We start from the raw sequence: 12376 nt of genomic DNA, 5'->3' as shown, positions 1-12376 counted from the left end.
TAGTTACTTCAACTCGCGTTATTTTTTGCACATTACCATTACATGATTCAGTAGAAAGGGTGGAAGTGCTCTAAGAAGCAGCAGTTACATTGAAAGAGGCAGCTGTCTGCAGGCTGCTACAGCCAGCGCAGAACTGAGCGGTGCGTAATGAATACGGCACAGGACTGAAGGGAGAAAAAGGTTGGTGGTATAGAAAACCAACACTACAAAACTCGACTTTCTCCAAAGTCAGAGAATTTCTATGTTCAAATTGCTCAGACCAAATTTTATTACAGGTGACAACGGATTTTCTGCGTGTCTCAAATAGGCTTCCAACGGTAATGGAAAAGACCCTTAAGATCTCTGTATCTCAGGCCCCCGAAATGATGATTACACAACTGCCTTGCTTCACAGACCTACAGCCAGAATGCAGTTATCATTCGTCGGGAAGCACTCAGACAATACACGAATTTTCTGTATTTACAAACAGTAACTGAACAGTGAGGAAAATATATAATTGCTCATAACATGAACCTACAGTTTATGTATTTTTTGAGAACACCTATGATCTTGATAGGCAGGTAAGGATCAGAAGTAAAATATTTTAAAAAGATAAATAATTTGTAAAATCACTTTTGCACTAAGCGTGTGTATCAGAGCTAAACATTAGTTTCCCACACCTGAATTTAAACAAATTTAATTTCTGATCCTGTAAAGTACTGATCTTATAAAGGTTTTCTACATTGAACAGGAAAACAAAATGAAGTTGTGTAATTTACATTTATCTTAAAGCAGGAAAACAGAGACAAAAACTATTCTGCATTTCATTTAATTTTTAATATGGCTTATGACAAACAGGTCTGTGATGGGATACGGCACATACTGCACCTTGCATTGCTGCACTGTCATGTTGGGTTCCGTTGTGTTCTATTTCCATGTCTGGGATTCCAGCATCTGAAAGAGGTGACACTGAAGATTAATGCATTGCCCTTTGTCCTTCTCTCATGCATCTTTAGAAAAATAGTTCTAGCAAACTAGGGTGATCTCCAAGTTACGCAGTCTTGCATAAAACATTTGGTCTCCACAGGGTTTTTCAGTAGTAAATCGTTTCCAAAATGTGCAAACATTACTGGCCTCACAGTGAATTATTTTTAATGTGCTTCACATTTTTCTGACGATCAGATAATAACCAACACATGATATTAATGTCTGTAAAATTCTCTTGGAGAATGAGGGCATCTGACATATGAAAAACAAAAGTCGAAATTAAACTGTGATAATATTAAACTACATTGACTCTCCTAGCCATATACCTGCAAAGTACAGAATTAAAGACCATAGCCAATGCCAGTCAACCTGTGTGTGCGTGCACGCGTTTGTATGAGTGCATGTTATAGACAAGGACCGTGAAAACTGCATTTAAAAGACTCAGGATGCTGTAAGCATGCGTTATCACCCAAAACAAAATTATGTATGTGATATTATGTGAAACATTTCCATATTTCTGAGAAGAGCTTTCCAAAATGGACTGTGCTTTTTTCCAGGTTGAGAAAGAGTCTCATAATGATATGCACTTCTGAACTACTTAATTTCATATTGATAATACCTCTGTATGCACAGTCTTTCAGGGCGGGGGCGGGGCTGGAACACCCCAGGGTGTTATGATAGCAGATGCCATTATCCACCTTGTGCCAACAAGGATTAACATGAAGGGTATGTGATTTGAATCCACGGCACCTCGAATCCTGGAGAAACATCTGCTTCCCTTATAATACAGCCCTTAGAAATTACCGCAGGAAAAAACCACACCTGAAAGGGAGCTGTGTATACAGTTTTGAAGTTTTTCTGTGTAGAAGCCTGTTCTGGACTTTCTCAAGTACTGTTGCTTTCTCAGATCACTTCCGTTGGAGTGTCAGTATCCATCGCAAAGGCGACATTTTGCTGGTCACCCCACAGCCTGACCGAACTCTATGTCAAAGTAGGGCAACCATTAAACTGTAGTCCATACATGGAAGAGTAATATGAGTAATCTCTTAGTAATATATGCATAAGTGAAATAAATATATGCGATGTACACATATGTAGCCCTATACATATATATGAACAAATAAATAATACTTTAATATATACAACTTTTTCCTATAAAATTACACATGACTGCTATCACATAGGGTTTCCCTTATTCAGATTCCTGTTTTGAAGGAAAAAGTTCAGGGCACTGAGCTATTAATCTAAAAAAGTTCTTTCTTTTCAAACCTTTTAGAATACGTGCTGTATATACATAAAATGACAAAGTCATCTGTAACTAATAACAGCATCTGTTAAATGAGACAGACCGTCAGAGTTAAATGAAAAATATTCGGAATAGCCCTTCACATTTTGTTGTCGTAAAATTGTACCTGCAATTAAATTGTGGATTAAGATGCTAATGAGCTACCTGATTTGCATGTGCAATCAGATTAGCATGTAAATATCAGCTTCTTGCAGGCACTAACATATATATGACTACCTGAGTGCGCCTGCAAATCAAAACGTTAGCAGGCAGGCCCACAACAGCAGATGTAAAGATCTGTTAATCACATTGCTGGCATGTTGGTACCCTTTAATTTGTGGCTTCCAGAACTGCTGAGTTCTCTTAACTGTCGTGCCAGTGGCAGGTGCTTACCAGTGATGGCAGAATCTGGGTGAATGACCTTACAGAACATCAGGATTTTAGTTTTTCCCTGACATTCATCCCAAGGTGCTGGCTATGTCTGTGGGATCCAATCGGGGAATTTTTCTGATCCAGTGGAGGCGGTGGAAAAGGTTTCTGCTGGCTGTGTCCACCCATTCTCCCTTGGGTCATTGTCCCTTATCACGGTGGAAGTGCAAGCTGTATATATCCATGCCTGAATCACCACCGTTCATTGTCAGTACATCAGAAAAGCCAGGCAGTTCCTGGTTACAGTGATATGCTGGACTATAAAACCCAGGAGATGAGAATGCCTCTGAAAGATGTTGCTCTCATACTTAAAGAGTTTGTATCTCTTAGGTGCTCTAGATAAATCACAACTCGCAGTCCATTGCGGAGTGTTGCGATGGCAGCTCATGTAGACAGGCTTGCCCTAACTTTAAAAAACAGTTTGGGTAGCCCTCACAACTGAGAACTCAAGCGAAACTCGTTATTTTCATTCAGGAGTTCAGGCAGGTTTTGCAGTCTGCTTGTGTTATTATGGCTCGGTTGCAAGCAGTGCCCAAAGCAGGCAGCACAAAGTTAACGTAAAGACTACAGGACATACAAACTCAGCAGAGACTGAACGTAACTGATTCATGGGCCTCTGCACAGAGTGCGGGATAGGGACGCACAGACTAAACCGTAGCTACAGAACCTGAAATTTAATTAAAACTCAACTAGGTTCAGTCTTAAAGATTCAAACCAAAGCTCTAAACTTTGGCCAGAACCATCTTAAGAAGGAGAGGCATATCCTCCTGCTACCCAAAACATAATCATCCTGTTTAGGAGATTAACTGATTTGCTTTTGTTTCACAAGAATATTTGGGAAGCATTCAAAACCTAGTCAGCTCTGAAAGCTGATACATATTTAACAAACTTAATAGGTCCTGAGGCTGAGCAAACTTCAGCCAAACGGCTTTTAAAATGAAGCTCAGCAGTTCTAAAAATGAATCTGCTGGGAGAGAAGAGTTCAGAGAACCTTATAGGAACCAAATTTCACATTGTCTTAGCTGGCACTGTAACAGATTTCTCTGGTAATATATTCAGCATTTCTTGTCATGTCTGTGTAAACCGCTCTGTCTGTTTCTCTAGTTGCAGAGTTATTTATTTTTTTAATTCATGACCCAGAGCACATGGCCTGAAATAGATTTTTAATTATTTCAGGAGAGGATTGTCATTTTTTATTCTGGAATTTGCTTTGTACTGTTTTTCCCCACTCAATTAAACGTCATTTTTAAGCTAACTGTGAAAGGCCAACTAAGACATTACCATTTAACATCCTGAGACCGTCACCTGATGTGGCCTGTTTAAGCGCCTGTTCCACTTGTTCTCTTCTCTTTGATTCAAATTCCAAAGCTTCCTGCAATTTTCTCTTTGCCTTCTTTTCTTTCTTCAAGCGTTTCTGAATTGTTGCTGGAATGTAAATATATTGTAAGAATGGCTGTTAAAGCACAATTAATATCCAATGGTGACAGTAAATAAGTTTATGTTCAATGTTCAAAGGCCCAGTTCTATCTCGAGAAAAAAAATAAATTTAAAATCTGGCATGAATCTGATGTAAAAACAAAAGTACCCACCCAAGTCATATCCTGTAGTGAAACAACAATCTGAAATGGCTTTAGATCTTGTTAAAGATCTTAAAATCTTATTCTTGCTCTGAACAGCCCCATGGATGTTAAGTCTCCTGACCAGAACGTAAGTGTCTCAGACCCTGCCTGGTGGTTCACGTTACACAGACGTCACCGATGTGGACTAAATTCCAGCTACAGTTCCGCAGAGTTTGGTTGAGCAGATCATTGTCTTAAATTAATTTCTATCAACAGCAGCAATGTACATCCTCATAATTAAATAAAACTCTCACCCTTCATTCTAACCTTTTCCCTTAATGCTGAGAATTATAATGCACCCTCCTCCTCCAGAAGCTTCATCTAGAAAGATAATCCAAACACACTGATTATGTCTCCCCTGACCACTCCTCACGGAGGGAGGAAGTCTTCTGAATGTGTCAGAGATTCGGTTTCTGTTATGTTTTCTAACACTAAAAGGAAATTTATTTCTGCAGTGTTGGAGAATCTGAAATGTCAGTAGCAACGGTGTACAGAGTGAAACCCCACAGAATTAAGTGGTAAATTTTTTGGTAAAACTGGAGGTGGGTGAATTTTGAAGCAGCATAACTGAAATAACAAGAGCCACTGCCCAAGCTAGAAGCCAGGTGTAACGCTATTGAGAAGCTGGGTGAAGTGGGTACGTACTCAAATGAAAGATCAAATGCGTAGAGAAGGGGTACGTACTGAGTAACGTGAGTACTTTGGCACTTCATCACTAGTGGGATAAAAAAAGAGGGAAAGACAGAGAAACAAAAAAGCATGGGGTGTATGTTGAGAATCTCAGAGGGAAATTAAAAGGGAACTTCCCAGGTAGAACGCGTGTCGAAAACAAGCTTGTAACCCTGGTAAGTAAATCAAGTATATTCTCTTCATCAGCAAATTCTCCTTCTAACTGAAGGACTCCTGTCCAAACTTCCTGTTTGGACTTAAAAGAGGTAACAGTGCTCCTGTACAGCTTTGCGTTAGATCTCAATCCACTTTACAGTCATCTCATCTTCTCTCCTTCACAGATGGAAAGCAGAAACAGTGCCTTGACAAAGATCATCCACAGCCCATTGGTACAGCCGTGTAAGATTTGGCAGAAAACAGAAGTATTCCTGACTAATCTCAGTCTTAAATCCAACTATTAATAAAGTTAAAACTATAACTAGAGAGCTGTATAGTGTTAACTGTAGCCAGATGACCTATATCTTCATTGGGAACGGCTGACATTGGCTATGATTGTATTCCCTCACCTATATGAATTCAAGCAATAAGATGCACCTTTTAAGATTTTTCCTTTTCAAACACTCCATCTTAATACCATATTTAACCTTATTTTTCACCATTATTTGGGCCAGAACTACATCTAAAATATCTGCCTCTGCCAAGCAGGTTCCACAGAGCAGTACCTAATCCCATGGACTCATCACTGAATCTAATAAATGGAGAAGCAATAGCACTAGAAAATGTAGGTAAAAGTAACAGACTAAAAAGAATTTGAGCTTGAACATAAATGTCCTTTTAAAATTACCATCTATTTCAGAGTCAAGCTTGCTAGTCCGTACACTCTGGCAAATACTGATCACAAGTATTGTTAAAATGAAAGTTGAATTTATACAAGCAATATTTTGCAATTCCTTTTATTTCATTTGCTTTTCCTGTATATTAGACACCTGTGAATTTCTAATCAGAAAATATTGTTTAAAAGTTTAATAAAATTTGGAAAAATTCTGGGAAAATCCACAGTATTTACATAACTTTTCAGGACCACTTGTTCATCTGAATTCTTACTGGCTTTTACAGACCTTTCTGGATTTGTGAATGCTCCAGTCGGGGACGGGGGGGAAGGATACCATTACATGGGAAATCTCTGAGAGACTTAAATTATGAATGTCAAAATGTGATCTGTAGAACGTAACTTTTGAAAATTGAGCAACCCATGTGAAAGAGCCTATCTCTGACTTTCAATAATAATAAAGATGTGCATGTGGTGATGACCTGAAAGACAGACAATCCTGAGGATACTGACACTGACTGAGGATACTGATTATTGGTGAAGTTCTCCTTTGAGCCAGAAGCCAACAAAGTCTGTCAATGGCTTATGGTCTTTGTTGACTTCAGTGTGACTCAGGAGGTGCAGTGTGCTGGCTGCCTACAGGGTGGTAAGTTTTGTTTTATAGAAATACAGCAGTCTCATCCACACTTAGACTGGGGTGATGCAACATTTCTGAACACCCCCTGCAATTTAACAACTTCGATAGTATTTACCGACCCTTCACAACTCGACTCAGAAGTGCCATTTGTTGCCTGTTACCAGGACTTGGTGCCACAGACAGCTCTGCTCTACACACCTCATTTCAATTCAAAATGCAAAGGAACCACTTAGCACCTACATTTTCGGTCTTATCTAGTTTTATCTTTTGGATTTCACGGATGTAATCCAGAAGTAGCTTTTGGCAAATGAAGTACTATTCCTCTCCTTTAGATGCAGATTTGAACTTTAAAAAGAATACTGCCTTTACAATATCACAGCGAAAAATTCAGATTTACCAATTTAATTGCCTGTTACTATCAAAAGCTTCTAAACAGTCATGGTTTTGTCTTAGAAGGCCCCATGTGGGGACTGCTGTTGTATCTCACTCTCCTGATGGAAAAAAAATTATCTAGGGTTATTTGCCTCAGGTCTTGCACTTGGGTAGACAACTTCTCGTAGTTCCATCTATTTTGTTGCACTGAAGTTATCTACAAGAAAAACTAGCTGACTAACACCTAAACTACAGAAATGTGGGCTAGATTAAGTAGTAAGGTAATGAAAAAAAATCACCTAAATATCCAAATTATGGACATCTTTCTCACAGTAAGTCTGATCCTCAATGCTTGGAGGATAATAGCAGAAAACAAAAGAAATTAAAGCTGTCAAATGAAGAAATCGGGCTGGGAATACACAGGCAGAGTGGTAATAATACATGTGAAAGCTATGAAACTGAATCAGCTTTCCTCCACGGAACGAGCCAAAACTCTCTGCGGCCATTGCCCTCCAGGAAATAATCCTTCAGTCACTGTTCTGTCTGCTTACAGAAAAGTGTGCTTCATTCTGTTTTTATTAAATTTAAATCTTTCGTTACCAGTGCTAGTCTACGGCTGCATTACACTGAAGTATGAATGTCAGTTAACTCCGAGTCCTCAACAGCTCCAGCTGGAAATGCCAAAGGGTTATACATTTAATAGATATCTAAACTCCATTTTTCATTCACTCACCTCTACTTTGCAGCTCAGCTGTGAGTTGCCTTTCCAAGCTCTCTCGTAGTTCTCTCTCTCTACAAAGCTCCATCTTTAACTCTTTCTTTTCCTGCTGTATCTGCTTCTCCTGGACTCTCGCATTGTCCACAGCCACTTTCAGTAGGCCCTAAAACACACACAAATATAAGAGCTGAAAATATCAATTTGCTTTAGCAGTGACAAAATTCATCCATTTGTTTCTTTTACGCCCTCTAGGAAAACAGAAAAATTAAAAGCGGGAACCCATAGACCTGGAATGCAACTGGGCGTTTGAAGTAGATAAATGTTATATATGAGCAATTTTGTGGCACAGAATCGTTCAGTATAGCTTTTGCTAATTCATCCTACTGATGTGGTTTATTAGAAACGGAGTGCCGTATCATTGCTGACCTTGGTCAACTGCAGGGAGAGCAAAGGAGGAATAATGAGACTGGTGAATTTTAATATGACCATTATTGCCAACTATTAAGTCAAATAGACAACGTATGAAACCCTTTCACGATCGATAATGCCAGACAGTGGAAACCTAAGCATTTAAATAAAATAAATTAGAATTGCAGATACAAAAATAGTTTCTCAAACTTTTTAGAGACTGAAAAAGAAACACATTTTCTCTCTCATCATATAGCCTGGCTCTATAGAGAAGAATTTACCTGAATGTTGGTTAATAGTGTTTCTACTGATGAAAGACCATCAGCAAAAAGAAATGGCGCCGGAAATCCAGGAGGCAAGGCCTGTCCAGCCAGTTGGACTTTATCTAAGGTTGGTTTCATTATTGGAATGGCAATTTGGACCTCTTCTGTAAAGACAGGTTTGAAAGCAACATCAGAAAGCACTGGAGATATAGGTAAAAGTAATTTCTAGAAACTAGCATTCTGTTTACCTGGAAATCAAAATAAAAGCGCATTAGTAAAATTGACATTGTTTCAGTCTGGACAGCTGTGATTGTTGCTAAAGGAAGTTTTCAAAACAGTACACAACAATAATAAATATATTGAAGACTGTAACGTAGCTGTAATAAGAGTAAGGACTATTATATGTCAAATTCTACAGAATTATACTACAGAATTGTAACTGTATTAGGCACTTCATTAAACCTGAATGACCTTTCTTCATTCTATCATGTTTGCCATTCTGCCATGTGCATTTTTTGTTGCTATAACCTTGACAAAATTCTAATCAAGAAATGTATCACACCTCTTTACTCCTTCAACGTTACCCTTCCCATACTCAGCAGTAAATAATCTCCACTGAGTCATCCCTGCTGCTTAGCTAGCACCAGCTCCACCTTGTCAGTAACGTGTCAGCACGGGTTTTCTTAACAAGTACCTTGCTACTGTCAGCCTTTTAGTCACAGGGAGCAGCCAAAAATGCTTTGCTGAGTTATCTCTGTCGGGGGTAGACAGAGAGCTGGGTGGCGGGGGCTGAGAGGAGCGGCCGGGGAGGAGAGGGCACTCCAGCACAGGGCTCGCTCCTGCGATTTACTGCACAGAACTAGACTGATGGATCGCTTACAAATTGTAGAATCGGGACCTGGCAGCTGCCCCTTCACTCGCCGTTTCAAATAGAACATGTTGTTATAGATCAAGCTGTGTACAGACGTGTATCTGCACAGAAACAACATTAGTAATAATTTTTCAAAAATCCTTTAAATTGTGATTATCGGTACTATCACCAATGAACTTGCATTTTTGAATATGATAATTTAAAACATATTTTAGGATAGTAAATGTATCTTCTTCTGTCATATCCCTATGAGTACTTCTTCCACACGTATTAATTTTAAAAATCAAGTTAATTGCTGAAAAACACAAAATTAAAATCTGCTAGCAGTCTTTAAAGCCAGGCTCTGTACATTTCTTTTACTCTGAAATGTTAAAAATATATTTCTGTATAATATTCCATGGAAATCCAGTTTATATATATTATGTTCCTGCACTTGCAGAAATCATGGAGAATTATCTTCTCAGCAATTGCTTTTTAGTAAAGCTTGCAACCGTAAGTTCATGACGCACGTGTTTTCTAAGGGCAACTGCACAGCCAGTCCTGACAGTTTCATTTGTCAAGTGTCTTGGTCATATTAAAGCCAGGATTTACAATTAGACCATGCCATATTCAAAAGGCCTCCTTCTCCTACCTCTTATTAAAAAAAAAACCAAACCAAAACCAAACCAGAACTGAGAAAGAATCTGACAACAACAAATTAAACCACGGTGTCTCTACAGCAGTACTCTTATCTAGTTTAACAAACTCCAGGAGCATCTCTTGAGCAGGAAACACTTTTTGCTGTTTCTAAAACACCCTGACTGACAACAAACCAGGAGCATTAAGCAGTTTTCAAGCAGTCTTTGCAATCTCTGTTTAGGGAGTGTTTTGTTTTCACTGTGAAAGTTCATTAAATGGAACATGTTCATAATGATTCTTCACGACTAATAAGAACAAAAGCCAGTAACCCTTTGTAGCTATCATTTTAGAGCTCTGTTCATGTAATTTAAATGATCCATTAAAAAAATACCCCATAAAACACAACTACGGTAACATACTCAGACTATGGAGTTCGTGCTGATTCAGATACACCATTTCTTAGATTTAAATATCTTACATTAGCGGCAGAGTTTTAAAATAAACTGATTAATGTTTGCATGTGATGCTACACAGAAATAACATCTAAGCCATGGAGTCACAGAAGACTAAACAGAAGTGGCATTCGATAAAGGAAGTAATACATGACGTATGCATAACAGAACTATAGCTGCTTTAAAATCTCTAGAAATCTCTACTATTTGGAGATGAAAGTAATAACATTAAATTGGCCGAAAGGAAAATTACTATTGACTGTGAAGACAGGTTGCATGGTCTATGGTTTGTAATGTTACTGTACAGCAGATTGAAGTTTCAAAATAGTATTACTCTTCTTTAAAGAGATAGACACAGCTAAATTAGGTGCTGCTTGCTGCAGTGAGGATCAAATGCAAAAAGAATCATATTTCATCAGACCTAGTCAACACCAGGAAAATAAATAGAAATATAAGAGGTATGCAGGCGATGATTCATTTTGATAATCTGGCCCAAGAGAGACACATAGAGACAGCACACAGATCTAAGCTTCTACCAAAAGACAAATAGGACACAGAGGGTGGGAATTGGGATGACAGTGTAGCAGAGGTCACATCGATTTTCAGCAGCAGTTTTCACACAGATGAGATAACCCTGGACTCTATTTGGCCCATTGTTCATATCCTACCTGTCCCAGAAGCAATAAATTTCCAAGTCCCAGAAAAAGGGCAGTAAAGAAGAAGGATTCTACTTATGACTTCTTATGATTAAGTTTTTGTGCTAACCAAACATGCTTTGCAGACCAAGGTCACATTGCATGTTAAAGTCTGTAATAGCTGAAAACTAGAAGCAGCATATTATGTTTTAGCGTATATGGGTGGAAACTGTCAAACCATTCATCATTTTTTTTTCTGATTGAAATCACACTCTGCAAAGATGAATGATAAATGCATTAGAAATCTATTTCAATCTTGTAATAGGTCTTCACATCTGAATGGTGTCTACATCTTGCCCATATTCTGAATTAAGTGCACAGTTAGGCAGAAATTTATTAGCTAGACTGGAGAAATCATAATTGGTAAAGCGATTAAAAATAGCACTTGTTGGAAGCATTTTTTGTGGATTGTATCAAATGCATTTCTTTAATAGAAAAAAGATGTTGATTTAAGCATTTTGATTTTAAAGAACACTAAAAATATAAATGCTAAAATCTGCACTCACACTTATAGTACAACAGAATAAGCAAGAAATAAAGCTAGGGCAACTACAATCTAACCAAGGACACAAACAACGTTTCTATTTATTGAAGCAAAGTGGTAACTTTTATCGAGCTTGTTTGTTAAACCTGCCATGCTTTATAATAGCATTCATGAATCCATTTAGTGTGCAGTCTTTTTATTTTGATTTCTAGCTGGCATCCAGATGAATAGACGAAAGCAAGAATTACATTGCAGAGAAAAGAAATACACGGTAAACACTAACAATGAATGGAATATTATCCCTGGAAAGCACATGGAAATCTGCTAGAAAGTTTCTTGTTCTTAATTAAATATACTAAAGTATTTCATCTCCTGTCTTCTGCCTAAGTTGCAGAAATGGGGATTGGAAAATGAAGCATCAACCTACGGACTAAACGCAGCACTGGGAACGCGAGGAACACGAATTGCTCCCTGCACGACAGTGCATGGCCCAAACCAACAGGCAATTTTATTTGCCAGCTGGTTTATATTCTTTCAGAAGGCACGTTTTTAAATCCATCATTCATATACCTGATACACTTGACATGTCACATCCCTCTCAAAACAAGGTAGAAATATTAAAGCTACAATTTCCATATTGGCTAACACTGGTCAGACCACCAAGTTATTTCTTCACATACACTTCAACACTTTATCTATCTGCATGTATAAGCGTTATATGTAATCCTCACCTCAAATAGTTTATAAAAAAAAACCTCTTGCATAAAATAAATATGTGGCATATGGAGAGGAGAGTAACAATTTATATGAAATTTATAGTTATTAATCTGTTAGTTAGTAACCAAGGCATTTGATCTCAGAAAGCCTTCAGCCAGCATTAATATGATGGTTTTGAACATAGATGGCAGCTGGGTCACTCCTTTTCCCTGCCTGTCTGTGGCATACAATTTAGAAACCTAAGGACTAAAATGGTTTATTGCAATTATAATTCTTTGAGTTTCATATCTGAGTGATGGGGATTACATTTAATGGTCCATAGTTACAAAAGAACAGCCTAGACG

The 12376-nt window shown here is 38.1% G+C and overlaps 1 protein-coding gene across 3 annotated transcripts in view; it reads right to left on the bottom strand.

Moving 5' to 3' along the window:
* DACH2 (dachshund family transcription factor 2) overlaps positions 1-12376 on the bottom strand; it is a 303611-nt gene that overhangs the window by 9779 nt on the left and 281456 nt on the right. For 2 of the 3 annotated variants that reach the window (XM_063346551.1, XM_063346549.1), the window contains 4 exons: positions 8214-8359; positions 7540-7687; positions 3962-4105; positions 868-933 (listed from right to left, as the gene is read on the bottom strand). In XM_063346551.1, coding sequence (XP_063202621.1) covers positions 868-933; positions 3962-4105; positions 7540-7687; positions 8214-8359 — 504 coding nt within the window. The remainder of the gene's footprint in view (positions 1-867; positions 934-3961; positions 4106-7539; positions 7688-8213; positions 8360-12376) is intronic. The other variant, XM_063346550.1, reaches the window with a different exon arrangement.

The sequence above is a fragment of the Chroicocephalus ridibundus genome, chromosome 9 (genome assembly GCF_963924245.1).
Source record: "Chroicocephalus ridibundus chromosome 9, bChrRid1.1, whole genome shotgun sequence".
Lineage (NCBI taxonomy): Eukaryota > Metazoa > Chordata > Aves > Charadriiformes > Laridae > Chroicocephalus > Chroicocephalus ridibundus.
This window is presented reverse-complemented; position numbering and strand designations above follow the sequence as displayed.